Consider the following 16,411-nt stretch of genomic DNA (forward strand, 5'->3'; position numbering starts at 1 on the left):
AAAGCATTTTTGTTACACTGGTCTGTTGACAGTGTCTCTCAGCGGTCAAATGGTATTGATCGATTTTATAGCATTTTTGTTACACCGGTCCGTTGACAAAGTACAATGACTTGTTGAATCTACCGTGTAACTCAGTCAGTAGCTGTCATAATAATAATAATAATAATAACTTTATTTATCCTACAAAAATGGATCAGCTAGTACCTTGGTAAAAGCTGGTATTAACCCATGTGTAGCATGTCAAAACAATCCGCCCATGCACAATGCCACATACAAGACGTTTGGACCGTAGGAAAAGGCTCATGAGAATCACTGCATAAAAAAATTAATTAAAACTTTACTGGAACAAAGCCATTATTTCTGGTTAGAAAGTAAATAATATAGAATAATGAAAATCGTAAAAAGATGTGAGCTTGACGCACTGATCTGCATTACAAAAGTGAAGAAACTGAAACTGCCTACTGCGATGTATGGCCTCCAAATGTTCGAGTGCCGCTCAAGCGTTAACGTTCCTATGCGGAAATTCTACTTAACTAACCCCCAACTATTATATTTACATAACCGTTCTACTCAGCTGAATGCTCGAGCTCGTTATCCGGTAAGTATCTAATACTTCAATTTTATTTGCTGCGGGTTCTCTTGATTGGATTTGATACTAAATTTGTGAACGTTGTAATAAGAACCGTTACGAAGAAAAATCACACGTCTCATGTACATAACAATTAAGATCAGTTCGATGATTAAACCTCTTTCTATCGAGCAAATGTTTTTTAAATCATACCCTTGTTTTTATCATTTTATCAAGAGTTGTTATAATCCCTTTTCCATCTATCTTCAATATTCCAGAATGAAACGTTTTCTTCTTACATTGAACAAGATGGAAGGACTGATTTACAGTGTTCGTTATTTCCGGGTCATAGCAACAGGGTTAATATTTCTCATTAATATAACTGCAGCTTTTGCAGGTGAGTTAAACTTTAACGAAATATGCCAAACCTTTCAGCAAGGTGTCAAGTTTTCGATCATTAACTCGATTGGTGTAAGACAGTTTCAGATTAATTTCCTCCTTATAATATATACTTCTTGAGCAGTGATTCTTGACGGAACTCACTGAGTGAAACAAGTAAACACAACATAACCAAACTTCCTATCGTCATAAATTTAGATTAATAAAACAGTTTTGTGATCTTAAAAATATATATATATCAAGACGATCCGTGCATTATTAGTTCAACTCAGAGGAGAGAAAAAAATGTTAATGAAAAAATGATATATCTCACTAGCAAAGTATTCTTTTATTTATGTCGATTGTTGCATCATCAATAAGGTGGACATATTTTCATTAACGCTATAATACACTTCATTAGCGTGGACTAGACTTTCAATAACGATATTCAAATATGCACGAACATTCAACAGCATCAGCTGATAAACAATAGCACATTCATGGAGATGGAATGTATATTTCCTTTTACACTTATAATGAAACTTCAATAACACCAATAGCATTGACAAACACTACCATTCATAGATAATCATTTAGCGAAAATAGTAAATTCATTAGCGCAATTAGCATAAACATGGACAGTCAATAGCGCAGCGCACTGATTCTAAAAATAGCTTAAAGATTCGGACAAACATTGCATTCTGTTTAACCGCTACAAGGATTATACGAACCGATTTTATTATTTTTACTTAAAGTTACAATAATAAACCATGTAAACTAAGATCAACTGCGATCGGCTGTGAAAATTATCTGCTGAAAGTAAACTTGTAAGTTTATTCGTCCGAATTTCGCCTTTGTCTTCGTTTTTATGACGTCATGGTTGCGCTGCGCTATTCCGCGTTTACAGTCAATTCAAAAAATGTTGTCGTCGACCAGCTCAAGCCTACGCGACTGGACCGAAAGGAACTCTGGGTAGCAATCATTAAAGCCGAGTTGACTCCATAATTTTATCTGACTAGTTATGCCTGGTTTACAGCACGAACCTTCGTAGGCGAGCGGAAAGTGTTGAAGGAGACTTTTTTTTAATGCCTTCATATTTTCGAAACTGTGAACTAAATCATAACTACTTTGTTTTTTCCCTAAACCCAAAGACATGCATTTGAGGGATTGTTTCTCGTCATTATTATCTTATTGCTAGTGAGAATAACGAATATATTTAACCGCTTCAGTGATTTTTAACCATATTCCTTTCGGTCCAGTCGCGTAGGCTTGAGCCGGTCGACGACAACGTTTTTTGAATTGACTGTATACAATCATGAGCGTCAACGTTATATTCTATAGCGTGGTTCGACAAACATTTGCATGATTCAAATGAACAATAAGAGAAATAAAACGATCACTAACCACCGTGCATTAACATACATTTTTATCTTTTAGCCTTCAATTTCTTCGCCATTTATACATCGTGACAAACACGTTTGCATATATCTGAACCACTGACCACTTTTGGCGATAGTGATAGCTTCAAGATAGCCCAAGCCGCTCTAATACACGGATGGCTTGGCTTAACTATAAATTTTAGTGTTGACTGACCGGTTGGCGGAACCAAACGTCATTAAATATAAATCAAGTTGAATAAAGTGTATTCAGTCAAACTGTTGAATAGTTAGATAAATGTATTTAACTTAGTTAACTATTTAGTTGACGTCACCTGAAAATATAGTAAAAGCGCGCCAAATAACGGTCATGCTAATCCGGGGGTTGTTTTACCAGAGAATGAGTGAATAGACATTCATTTGTATCATCGTTTCTCCCCCTGATCTCAGTAGCTGTTTACTCGTAGTTTCAAATTTATATGAAATCAGCTAAAATAGTGACAAACTTATCTAATTTAGCTGAAGTCAACAAGAGTGCAAACAATAGAGTACAACACTATAAGTGTGTAACATAAATACCACTAAAAACTGCTAAATTATACTAATTCTATTGTTTTCTATTGTTTAATTAGCACAATTTTGTACTATTTAGTAATTAGTATTTCACGGATTAATTGTTTGAACTCTATTCAACAGTTTGACTGAATGCACTCTAAAAGATATATTGCGAAGGTTAAAGAAAATTTAAGTCTATAAATAATATATATGAAATTGAAGTCATCTTCATAAATAATATATGTATCTAATTATCTAATCTAATCTAAAATTTCTTAAAACCACCTACCATTTTCAACGAGGTGAACACGCAGAGCGGCCTTAAATTTCATATTATCCTCTATATTAACAATAACTCCTGGAAGTCTATTCCATTGATTGATCGCCCAAGGAAAGAAACTATTTGCATGCTGATTACAATTTAAATGTGGTCGTAAAAAAGTCATAGAGTTACCTTAAATTGAGATGCGAGGTAGAGGAATAAGATACAAGTCTCTCTCGATTGCACGCTACGTCATCGCGGCCATGTTGGTGCCATTTAACAAAAGATTTCTCATTAGCATCCATTGTTAACGGCACCACAATGGCCGCCATGTCTTTGTCTTTTGACTCTCTTGGGAATGCTTGCAACCCATCAATAGTCCGATATACCATACGATGAAACATAGCCAATCGAGAGAGAACTCTTCTACCTTCAACGGATGGCTACTCCAATTTATTGTATTACTGAAACGTATTTCTAGAGTTTCTTTTCGTTTTGGAGTCGGTGACTGTTGTCACATCAAGGGAACTGCTGTAAGATATCGCTTGCTCGCAGGAACAAGAAAAAATCACTCCTAAAATTAAGAAGGAACAAGATGTTTATGAGAGATTAAAAGCCGAGTTTTAAAGTCCAACAAATTCGATTTTTTTCACAAAATTATTATAAAGGCTTACATTTAATTCTCAAAAAAACTAGTAAAAAATATCTCGATTAAAAGCACATTATGATAATACCCCTGGTTGTATTCTCAATATTAGCGTGACGAAGATTGTGTTGTGGCTTGATCGCTGCCTAGCCAATGCGACCTACTTGTTTCAACCAAGTTCATTTACAAACGAAAACGACATTTTCTTTCTTTCTAGATAACAACTGTGCTGACAGATTGATTGGTGTAGAGAACAGATACATCATACCTGACAGCAGTCTTACAGCAACTTCTAAATACGACCACAGATACTATCCATATCACGCTAGACTCAATAGTAACTTGAAAGGATGGTTACCAAGAACACAATCAGATCCAAATGATTATCTACAGATTGACCTTGGGCTCCCTTACGTCATATGTGCTGTAGCCACACAGGGTTGCAGTAGTGTTATGAGTGGGTGACACAGTATAAGATAAGTCTGTCCATGGATAATACAAACTGGTCTCTTTACAAAGAAAATGGGGCAGTAAAGGTAAGAAATCAATTGTTATACAAGCATTGAGAAATCTACTTTTATGAAAGTATTGACTGATAAGTATTGAAAACCACAGTTGTCTTTATTCAATCAGGAACCATGCTTTAATCAGGAAATGAACTGAATGTGAAATTATTTAACCTGCTCTTTTGTCTCCAGTCAGTTAACACTGAAATTGCAATTGATCCGCATAAGTGCATTCCAGTGTTGGAAGAATAACCTCTTTTATGGAAATAGCTGTCTTCATCACAACTTACAAAAGGAATCCAACATAATGATGATGTTTTAATGTTCTATTCGGCAGCAGTAGTTTTGTTGAAAAGTCATGTCATTTTTTATGATTTCATGTTTCAGTTGTTTGATGGAAACACCAACTACGGAACCATTAAAAAAAATACCCTTACCAAACAATTGACGAGATACATCAGATTCATACCTACAAAGAAATATCGCGATAAAACAATGAGAGTAGGGATCTATGGATACTTAAAAGGTAAAACTTTTAATACATAAAAATACTAGATATATTGAGCGGCTTCAGAGGACGCGGGCACACGATGCGGCGACATTGTAGAAAGTAGAAACGATCGTACTCGCATGCTCCGCCACTTCTTTCAAATACACTTATTTCAATAAAGTTAGTCACCTGAAAAGCTATAAAGCTGAGGCCGACAAGGATTATGGGTAGATTCATTTTACACGTTCAACCGCTTGATAACTGTTCATGGACATGGTGTGTGAAAATATTCACAACAGCGTTGTACAAACGAAACATACTTGCTATACATTAAGTCTGATTATATCTTTAGATAGAGCGGAATTATTTGGCAGTAATACACTCGAGTGCATGAGAGATGAATACGAAAAAACAAAATGAATTTTTAACAACTAAAACCAGCTACACTCACTCTTTGAATGGCTAGGCTCCAACATGGGCGATGTAATCTGGTAGTCCCTTCCAAAATATATGCAAATCAGGTCTACAATATCACTACCGATCCGTTTTTAAACGACCTTAGATATATAGACTCCTTCCCTTCTTTTCTCATTTCGTAGCTTGCGAGAACTCTCCTCTTGGTATGGAATCAGGAACTATTCAAGATGGCAGTATAACAGCTTCTTCTGCTCAACATCTAGCCCAGAACGCCAGACTACATTACACATCAGGCTCATCGTGGTGTGCCTCTACAAGTGACTCTGATCCATATCTACAGATTGACTTAAGGACATCTCACCTTATTTGTGCAGTGGCTACACAGGGAAACAGCATGGCTGACCAGTGGGTCAAGACGTACCAGATAAATACATCTACTGATGGTACAACATGGACCACTTATCAGGAGAACAATATTGACAGGGTAATGTAGCATTAATGATAGTATGATAGATCAGTGGGTGAAGACGTACCAGATACATACATCTACTGATGGTACAAAATGGACCCCTTAGCAGGACTGATAGTATGATAGATCAGTGAGTGAAGACGTACCAGATAAATATACATCTACTGGTAGTACAATATGAACCCCTTATCAGGAGAACAATATTGACAGGGTGATGTAGCATTAGTGAGAGTATGATAGATCAGTGGGTGAAGACGTACCAGATAAATACATTTACTGATGGTACCACATGGACCCTTTATCATGAGAACAATATTGACAGGGTAATGTAGCAATACTGATAGTATGATAGATCAGGGAGTGAAGACGTACCAGATAAATATACATCTACTGGTAGTACAGCATGGGACCCCTTATCAGGAGAACAATATTGACAGGGTAATGTAGCAATACTGATAGTATGATAGATCAGTGAGTGAAGACGTACCAGATAAATGCATCTACTGATGGTACAACATGGACCACTTATCAGGAGAACAATATTGACAGGGTAATATAGCATTAGTGATAGTATGATAGATCAGTGGGTGAAGACGTACCAGATACATACATCTACTGATGGTACAAAATGGACCACTTATCAGGAGAACAATATTGACAGGGTAATGTAGCATTAGTGATAGTATGATAGGTCAGTGGTTCAAGACGTAGCAGATAGATACATCTACTGATGGTACAACATGGACCACTTATCAGGAGAACAATATTGACAGGGTAATGTAGCAATACTGATAGTATGATAGACCAGTGGGTGAAGACGTACCAGATACATACATCTACTGATGGTACAACATGGACCCCTTATCAGGAGAACAATATTGACAGGGTAATGTAGCAATACTGATAGTATGATAGATCAGTGGGTGAAGACGTACCAGATAAATATATATCTACTGGTAGTACAATATTGACCAATTATAACGTATCCGTCATACATCTGTCACTTTTAGTGTAAGTGGGCCATTAACCTTTTTGTTTCTGATTCACAGATATTCTACGGTAACTATGATAGTTCAACTGTTGCACGTCGCATTCTGTACCATTGTATTATTACAAGATATCTACGTATTGTACCTACGACATCCCAGACTGATAAACCATGCTTGAGGACAGAGATCTATGGCTATCCTTTCCAGACAAGTAAGATTAATTGAAATTCCCATGTTACTTTTTGATGTTTTCTGATTTTTTTTCAGGCAAACGATTTTCTTTTCGCAAGAAAAGTAGAAATTTCTACATTAAAATAATTAAAAATTATCCTTTCTTACCGCCAAATACTATTTTAAGCCATTATTAATTCCCTTGGTGTGTTTTTTGGTGTTAGTTTCCTCAGAAAGTTGAGCAAATCGGTCGGCGACCATTTTGAACTTTTTCTACTAACTATACTTGGTATATTAGCTGATAGTCTCGTAGTAGAGTAGCCAATCAGAGCGCGCGATTGATTATAACCAGTGGTTTTTTAAATAATAATGCATGAAATCTTCACTATTGGTAAGAATTCTTAGGAATCGTATTAAAAAGTAAAAATCCACTAAAATTGTATTTGTATAGGTAATAGGACTACATGCTGTCCAATTTGGAAATAATTGGATGAAAAAAATTCTGAGGACTGACAAAATGGGAAAAGGCCGATAGCGAGTCCGATTTGGCAGTCAGAGGAATTTTGTGAATTCAATTATTTCCAAATTGGACAGACAAGTAGTCCTATTGCAGATTAATTATATCATTCCCCAACTATACTAGACTGATTCCATAAGTCATAGTTTTCCCTCGAACGAATGCAAATGGAAACGATTCAAAGTAATCCTTAATTTGAACAGGAAAGAGGACTTGAAAATAATGCAATAGCTGCTTATATGGAACTATAAAGTGATGAAACAATTACGTCGAAAATTATGATATTTAAAAGGAATATTACTGTAGATGGCCACTTGGAGATACGGATTTTAACTTGTTGTGTTGAGAATTAATTATTGTTCGTTCGCTGCGCTCACTCGTAATTTAATATCCTCTATTTCTTACTCCCCTGCATGATTATCTGAAAACCTTTTAATGTTAAGTTATAAATATTTTGCATAGGCCTGCACTTAATTATATTTAACTTTGAAACTTTCTCCTGTTCAGGCTGTTCAAGTCACAGTGTTGGTATACCCTCTACTAGTTTGGTACCTGATCACAGGTTTACAGCAACATCAACTTCTCAGCACTACAAACCTTTTAAAGGAAGACTGGGTAGGTAGCCAAGCCTGGGCTGCGAGTACACAATATACACCTGGTGATTATCTTCAGATTGATCTTGGTGCTTTGTTCTATATATGTGCTGTAGCTACTCAGGGTCTTGGGGAAAACAGAGATGAATATGTGAAAAAGTATGAAGTATTGTACTCAACAAACAATGTGCAGTGGCCAACACATCACAACAAGTCTGGAGAAAAAGAGGTAAAGTTTATAGAGACCCGCCATTGTAAAAATTTCCATTGTAGTTTAATTTGGTGGACCCAATCAAACCTCCTCCTGCTAATGAATGCACAGCCGTAGAAAAACTGAAAAACGAGAGTGTTTGACAGTAAAAAACGGATACCATGTTAACAAGGAATTTGACTTTGACTTTCATAAACACCAATAACAGCATTCATTTATCACACGCATCATAGATATGTGGTAATAAAAAATATTTTCCAGCTCACACTTCTCGATTTTTCTTTTGCGTTTTTGTGTTTGACAGTTTAGCGGTAACTCTGAAAGAACAACAGTGGTTACTAATGCAATATCCAACCCATTCAGAGCCAGGTTTGTTCGTGTACTTCCAAAAGAGTACGAACGATGGAAGATGCTAAGGGTAGATTTCAAAGGACTTCCACTTGGTAAGAAATCTTAAAGTATTCTGTATGATTGCATGTGAGACGAGTTATGAAAATTATAAAATTGCATTAATTTTGTTCAAGGTTGTACCTCGCCGCTTGGTCTTGAGATTTCACAAATACCAGACTCACACTTAACGTCATCTTCGTCATCCCATAATTCCCATATTGCACCACGTGGTCGTTTGTATGGCAATTCGTCATGGTGCAGTCAAACAATGGTAGTAATGAGTACATACAGGTTGACCTTGGACAGGTCAAGACAGTGACAGGTATTGCAACACAAGGTAACCCACATATGAATGCATGGGTGACGTCATACAAAGTTGGCTACAGCTTTGATAACAGATATTGGAATGAGTACAAACAAGGACAGGTCGTTAAGGTAATATAGTCTGGGCTATGATTAATAGTCATATATACAGGGTTCTTGCAACATTTTCGTTACAAAATTCAAGGACTTTTTAAGCACTTTTCAAGCACAAATATTCGATTTTCAAGGACAAAGTTTTTTGTATTAGAACGTGGTTTAAGCATTGATTCAATGTTACAGTGCAGCTAATTCAGCCGGGGCCACTAGCTTAGATAAATAGATCTTCAATATACGCATTCTTACCAGAAGTATTCAGATATTCAGCTAGGCTGTTTACGAAATATACGAAAACTCTTCAATCAATTTTAATCGTTATCTATTTCAAAAGGAAAGTTAGAAATAGCATTATGTTTGCATTCAATTCAAGAAGTATTCCAGGAGTTTTGGCGTTTTCTCTATTTTTAAGGGCTTTTCAAGCGCCCTTAAAAATGTTTTTTCAATTCAAGGAGTTTTCAAGGATTTCAAGGAGTAGCACGAACCCTGTATATATAAGCCTGCTATATAAGTACATCCTAATGATCTAATGACAGGTGTTTTTTAATGTGAGATTATTAAAAGCCTTTTGATGTTAACAATCCACTTATTATATTTTTTTGTACATTATATAATTTTATTAAATAGAATTTAGAAGGAAACAGCGATAGGAATGCCGTCAGAGTCAACTGGCTTAGGAATCCAATAGCAGCACGTTATATCAGAATTACTCCTCAGACCCACAACTCAGGGAGCGGTCATTGTCTACGATTTGAAGGCTATGGATGTGATATCTGTAAGTCATACGAGAAAGTATTTTTAAACTGAAATCCTTACTGATCTAATGGGAATATTAAAATCTAATTAGTAATGATAATTGTGCGGTATCATTTCAGTCGTTGCCCCAAAAGTGATTTTGGATACTGTTGACTTCATCCTTCCAAGCATCAAAGGAAGTTCCATTACATTAACCTGTAGTGTTCTTGGTGAACCAGCACCTGACATCCAGTGGTTTAACAATGGAACAAAGATCAACGGTGCAACACAATCAACACTACAAGTACAGTTCATCTCTGCTGAAGATGTGATGTCCAAGTACAACTGTACAAGACAAGATCCTAACACACGAGATGTGGTCTGTAACACGTTCTACACGTGTAGAATAGTAAACCCACTTCACCTGCCGAGTGGAGGGATTAATGAGGCATCGAGGAAAGTGACCGTATTTTTGAGTAAGTCGATGATATCATCTGTAAATTTTATAAGGTATCTTTTATTACTAAAATTTAGTCCCTTTTTTATACAAAGATGTCTCTAAAGCACCAAATGTGACTGCAAAACTAAACAAGAGGTCGATAACAACGAAATGGTCCGCAATGACAGCTTCTGATGACGTTGGTACCATCAACACGTACAATATACAGCTCAGTAATCAGAGTTCAACGGTGACCTATAATGCACATCATCCTGCTCTTAACTACACTATTGAACATCTCAAGCCGTACACCAACTACAGCATCAGAGTGAAGGCGATAAGTGTCGTTGGGCAAGGACTGTGGAGCAGTTGGCTAGGATGTTAGAACGTTGATTGCTGGTATATACTATGTTCAATTGTTTGTTGTTTATAGGCACTCCATACCACAATTACTACCATCCGGCTTTGTATCATAATATAGGCTCAAGATAAATAATAAAAATTAAATAAACCCTTGTTTTAATCATATCAAGTGAGACGTTAATTACTGCTACTTTTGTTTTTCCAAACAAATACTGATTTTTAACTTTATATGAGTGGTGCTCAAGATAGCAACTGTCGATTTGTGACAGTCATTAATTAGAAATGTTCTAGGGCATATACGTACGGGTGACAAAGTCTAGTAGGAAAGGTCTAGGGTAGGTGACGCATATTCATTGGAAATTTGCTTTTTTGTGATTTTATTGTGTGTGTTCAGTTGTTTGTGTGTATGTATGTTTGTTATTGTTGTTGTCTTTTTTGTTGTTGTTGTTGTTGTGGCCTTTTTTGAGCACTAAAAGTAAATTTCAAAGAATAATTGGCTAAAAAATGGAAAGCTGTTGCCCTCACCTAAGTCCTTGAAAGTACAACTTTCTCAAAACTTGTTCATTATTTATTAATTCTGAATATAGAGCCTGAAGGTGTACCATCAATCACAAAGACAAATGTCCTGTCGTCACAAAGTATACAGCTTCATTTCCAGGTAAAAATAATTATTATCAACTACGAGGCTATAATTTTTCAAGTTGCGTATAGGCTTTTCTCGAGATATATATAAGCAAGGTTGAGCAAGGTGCATATAGGTAATCTAATCTTGAGTCTAGTGTCCCGTAGAATATGTTCGATTGGACTACGCGGCTAAGCTCCATGCAGACACGGTTTTTATTTGCCTTTTTGATTAAAACTGTAGCAGCAATATAAAAAAACAATTTTGAATTCTGATTAATCGTAAACCTGGTTTATTCCAGTACTCACAATTAGACCTGCTACATGGCCCAATGACTGGATTCAGGATCTTCTACAAACCAGAGGGCGGAACACAACAACAGATTGACGTGGGTAACGTTAATATGACAACTTTGACAAATCTCAAAAAGTACACAAGCTACAACATATCAGTGGCTGTACGAAACACTATGTATGTGGGTCCTGCATGTAGTGTTACAATAATAAGAACATTAGAGGATGGTAAGGAATAAATCAGTTATAAAATGTTTCTTTTTAATTTATATTTTTATCTGTTTTTTCCTCCATTAAATCAACAGTTTTTAATATGTCCTACAGTCTTCAATTTTCATATTTTATTTCTCTCAGCCCCGGATATTGGTCCACAAAAGACAACAGCAACAAAGATAAACGACACAACATTTCTGGTTACCTGGCAACCGTTAACAACAGCTCAAAGTAACGGCGTGGTTACTAAGTACGAGATCTTTTGGTCAATAGATATTGAGGGAGGTCGTTCAGGAAGATCATTACAGGATATGTTTAATACTACAACACAGGCTACCCAGTACATACTGTGCAACCTTAGATTTTGTGCAAACTATACAGTATCTGTCAGGGGTTATACCAGTGTTGGACCAGGACCCAAAAGTACCATTAATATTTTGACATCGCTTGCACGTGAGTTGATATTCTTAAGATATTTTGAAACTAGTTTCAGAACACAGCTAACGGAAAAAAACATTTGATACAGAACCTACTGATGTACAAGCCGAGAGTCAAACAAAGACTTCTATTAGAGTGAGATGGGAAAAACCCTTGCCATTGTCATTGGTTGTATATGAATATACGGTAAGGCGTAAGCTATCTAGACTAGTCAAATCAAATACTTGGTTGAATACTTGGTTTGATGTTGTGTTTAAAATGAACATATGGTCTTCATTCGATTTAGATAGATTGAAGTAAAAGGTTCTAAACCATACTGGAGCAATTACTCATTTTCAAGCACTCACAAGCAGAATGGAGCACGAACTAACACGGTAATCGACGGTCTAAATCCTGGTACAAGCTATGAATTCTGGGTAACAGCATTAGCAGCATGTGGTAAGAGTGAGAAGAGTGTATCAAGTAAAAAAGACACAGACATTGACAGTAAGTACCATAAATGATATCGGTTTTGCTTGCTGTCTCGCTGCCTAAAGTAACAATTATACTTCATATTCTAGATCCTGTCAAGCCTACGGGGAATTCTATAACTCTAAAGAACAAATTTGACGTTCCATTATGGTCAGTTGATCCTGTTAATGGACCAATCAGGTAGAAATTATAAATAGTAGTTTAAAAAAAGTTGTGTAATTGCAAAATTCAATACATTTTCTGATTTGGCATTTTTATATTTTAGTCTTATACGTATTTCAAAATTAAGACCTCGCACTTTCGGAAGTGCTACAGGTCTACACATTAAGCCGTAATTAACCGCACTTTTAACATATTACAGTTTATTTCAAGTTATCGTAATTAAAGGGTGCAAAGAATTATGCAGCTTACCAACAAACATCAGTGACTACAAAGATGCACAAGAGCTTTACGTCACAGCAGAACTGAAACCAAACGAGATCAAGTCTTCTTTTCCTGTTGGGGACAATAAAATATATGGACAATATAAGAATGTACCACTAGACAAAGGAAAAACATATGTTATTGCAGAAAGAGCGATTACTAATCATTATGGAGTAAGTACATGGCACTATTAAGATTGATTAATATTGAATTAAAATCACTTTTGTCGTATCAGGGTTTTTAAAAAATCTAATTGTCAAAGCAAAAGAAAACAATATATCTCTTACAGGTTAAATGGAAATGAAACGTAATACCATTTTTTTGTCTTTTACTTATTTAAAGAAAATTTACGCGGGCCAAGCTGCAGTAGTAGCTACAGTTGAAGTGACTCAAGGTATAACGCCAAATATCTTACTAATTCTTTAAGATTGTTGCATGGTATTAACTTGTTTGTAACGTTACTGTTTTACTACTGTATTCGTATAAAAGATCAAATACAAAAAATGTGAAATTCACACACTTGAAGGACAATGGATGAAAAATGTACTACCCTAGAAAAACACACACTCAAACACACACACACAATTAATTAAACCAACAACAACAACGAGACAAGAAACAATATATATAAGAAAACCACAAAAAGAAACATACAATAAAAAGTACATTAACATGTAAACAAACAATCGGAGTCAGAATCTTTAGACATTAAAAATAAAAAAAACGTTTTGCTTGACGTGCACCAAAACTCATTTTTTCATTTTTGATGAAGGTCTAGTGTGACTGGGAATCGCAGTAACGTCCTCGTTACTTTGTTCAGAACCTTCTATTTCACACTCCCTCCTTGCTTTGTTCTAGCAAACTCGCATTATTTGTCTTTTCAGATTCAACAGAATATTGCAATTGTGAAAACATAGCAAAGGAAGGTAACAGGATGGTAATGGAGTGATTTTTTCCACTATCGCGGTTACAAGACATTTCTCGTTCTAGTTACTCTCAAGTCTCAAGTCTCCGCCACCGGTAACAGTGGATCGGTTTTTGAGATGGAGTGAGGCGGATGACTAACCGCTGTGACAGTCCTTATGATTTATCTTATTTGGAAGTGAAGCAAATTCTATAGATGCTTTTCGCAATAACTGCCCTTTTCGCAATCCAATCTAATGTTGAATAATTTGGGAAATAGACCACACCTAATGAAAAACCCAAGGGTATGAGATGAGTAAATTTGGTTACAAGAGTGTTTATCTGATAGTCATGCGATCTTGATTTCTTTACAGTTGTGCCTTACGTCATTCCACTTGTATTGATCAATCTTGGACTGATCGTCTGTATCGTTTATTTGGTGTACCGGCTACGAAAAGAAAAACGAAACAATGAAAGTATTATGAAAAAAATGAAGAACAAAAAAAATGAAACAGGAATCACCCATGACGTCATGGACAACTCATATTATTCAGCAGGTGACGTCATTACGAATTCAAGAAATCCAGAGAAAGCAAAAGCTGGCGAAATAGAAGCTCCAGGTTACATGGAATTACAACCAAGACAAAGCAGTAATACGATTTACCAGTCAATACAAGAGCCTGGAAACAGACATAGAAAAAGTGAAACACAACACACGCGAGGCATGACGAGCCATGAACAATACATGGACTTAAAACCAAGAGTAAACACCGAATATGAAACACTACAACAGCACAAAAAATATGCACGAGAACCAGACTACGAGGATGTTAACCAAGGTTTTAGTAGGAACATAACTGTTGATGCTACAGAAGCGTAGTTTGATGGCAGTTACTGATATTTGGTTCGGGAAGCCGGATTGAGACAGGAAGACAACAATAGGACCGATAGATCTTTAAGCTTGGAAATCGTTGCAATGACGTCTTAGATAACAAGTTAAAAAATTGACCACTATATGCGCAAGAACTTACGTGGAGTCATCTATTCTGTTATTTTTAACCGTTAGATTTTATAGTTACGGTTTAGTATTGCTTATGGCTTTTGTTTCTAATATCTTTGGGAATACTATATACCAAAGTACTGCTCCACCATAGGCCAATGATCTTTTCATATATTCAGTTTTAGGTTTTGGAGGCACAAGGTTGATATCCGAGCATCTCAGCTTATAATTATGTAATTCACTAGTTTTGGTAAAAAGATCCTGAAAGCCTATCGGAGCATCACCCTTGATAATTTTGTACTTAAGAACCGATTTTTGTCGCTGCCTTCTTGTTTCAAGGTCAGACCAGTGCAAGTCTTGTTAGATTTGGGATGATCTGACCTCATAACCAGCTCTGACAATAATGCGTGCGGCTCTATATTGGAGTTTTTGAAGCTTCTCCTTGAGGCCCGCACCACAACTTCCCCGAAGGCCACAACAATAGTCAAGGTGAGGCTGAATCAGTGCATTGTACAAATTCACTAGCATTTTCTGCGGGAGATACTCGCGTGCAACAAGATGACAAGATTTCACCAAAATAAGTGAATCCCATTGCCATTTGTAGTGCTATTAATAAAGTTTATGCACATCTACTGGACCGAAATGGACCCACTTTTCTCAATAACTAAAAAATTGCAACACCTTTTGTGAACATGTCAAAACCACGTCATTTATAGGGTTATCATTATTTAATTTGCTACATAATTATTAAAACTTAATAAAATAATAGAAGAGTGTCCAGGATAAAAACTCATACGTTATATTTAGTATGGTAAAAAAGCCAGAATGTTGGCAGTCTACTATAACCACCTGTTTTTTTTTTTTAAAACAATAAAAGGAGGGAGGGACACAAACTTGCCTCGCACAATCCAAACGTCTGTAAAACTTCGCACCTTTACACAGATAGAACGTTGTCATTTTCCAACTTATCACCCTCTAAAACTCGACAAATTTGCTAAATTTTAGGTGCTCTCAGTGTCAAATAGTGTTTATCGACGTTATAGCATTTTTGTTACACTGGTCTGTTGACAAAGTACAATGACTTGTTGGGACTTGTTGAGTCTACGGTTTAGCTCAATCAGTAGCTGTCATAACAATCACCCATGCAGAATACCACATACAAGATGTTTGCACTGTAGAAAAAGGCTTGTGAGAATCACTGCATTAAAAAATATGATTAAGACTTTACTGAAACAAAGTCATTTCTTTTCTCTGGTTAGAAGTAAATGATATTTAATAAATGTAATGCATTACGAAAGAAAATGCGCGCAAAAGCAAACTGAAAAACATATGAACGAAAAAATAATAATAAGGAAACACTTGAGAGAAAAATATGGCGTTCCATCCATGCCAAAATTCATAGTTGACATTCGATATTGTAGTTTAAGTATTCTTCTTGGTTTGTACGATTGGACATTCAAGGTTAGATATTTTTTACGGAGTTTTCACAATTCTACTTTGTAGTTAAGAGTATGTCGATATTGTAGCTGAAGTATTCTTGTTGGTTTGTACGATTG

The 16,411-nt window shown here is 36.0% G+C and overlaps 2 protein-coding genes across 3 annotated transcripts; both read left to right on the forward strand.

The window, feature by feature from the left end:
* Window positions 1-568: 568 nt before the first annotated feature.
* LOC148910772 (EGF-like repeat and discoidin I-like domain-containing protein 3) lies at window positions 569-8,077 on the forward strand. The gene is made up of 7 exons (XM_089030742.1): window positions 569-598; window positions 847-965; window positions 4,003-4,321; window positions 4,679-4,817; window positions 5,381-5,682; window positions 6,717-6,867; window positions 7,852-8,077. Exons 3-7 carry the CDS (start codon window positions 4,274-4,276, stop codon window positions 7,965-7,967), a joined length of 756 nt encoding a protein of 251 aa, XP_088886868.1. The 5' UTR covers window positions 569-598; window positions 847-965; window positions 4,003-4,273; the 3' UTR covers window positions 7,968-8,077.
* A 2,383-nt stretch (window positions 8,078-10,460) lies between these two features.
* LOC116294321 (receptor-type tyrosine-protein phosphatase delta) lies at window positions 10,461-16,083 on the forward strand. Of its 2 annotated transcripts, none has more exons than XM_089030732.1 (11): window positions 10,461-10,528; window positions 11,080-11,150; window positions 11,416-11,635; window positions 11,762-12,073; window positions 12,147-12,244; window positions 12,349-12,544; window positions 12,619-12,709; window positions 12,891-13,125; window positions 13,295-13,346; window positions 13,837-13,878; window positions 14,230-16,083. In XM_089030732.1, the coding sequence occupies exons 3-11, from the start codon at window positions 11,446-11,448 to the stop codon at window positions 14,733-14,735; spliced, it is 1,722 nt and encodes a 573-aa protein (XP_088886858.1). In that variant the 5' UTR covers window positions 10,461-10,528; window positions 11,080-11,150; window positions 11,416-11,445; the 3' UTR covers window positions 14,736-16,083. The 2 variants fall into 2 exon arrangements, with proteins under 2 accessions (XP_088886858.1, XP_088886860.1); XM_089030734.1 differs by having other exon boundaries at window positions 13,837-13,889; window positions 14,230-14,401.
* The last annotated feature ends 328 nt before the right edge of the window (window positions 16,084-16,411 follow it).

This window comes from Actinia tenebrosa, unplaced genomic scaffold (genome assembly GCF_029948245.1).
Source record: "Actinia tenebrosa isolate PJP-AT-01 unplaced genomic scaffold, QUT_ActTen_1.0 PGA_scaffold15__27_contigs__length_11533743, whole genome shotgun sequence".
In the NCBI taxonomy this organism is placed as follows: domain Eukaryota; kingdom Metazoa; phylum Cnidaria; class Anthozoa; order Actiniaria; family Actiniidae; genus Actinia; species Actinia tenebrosa.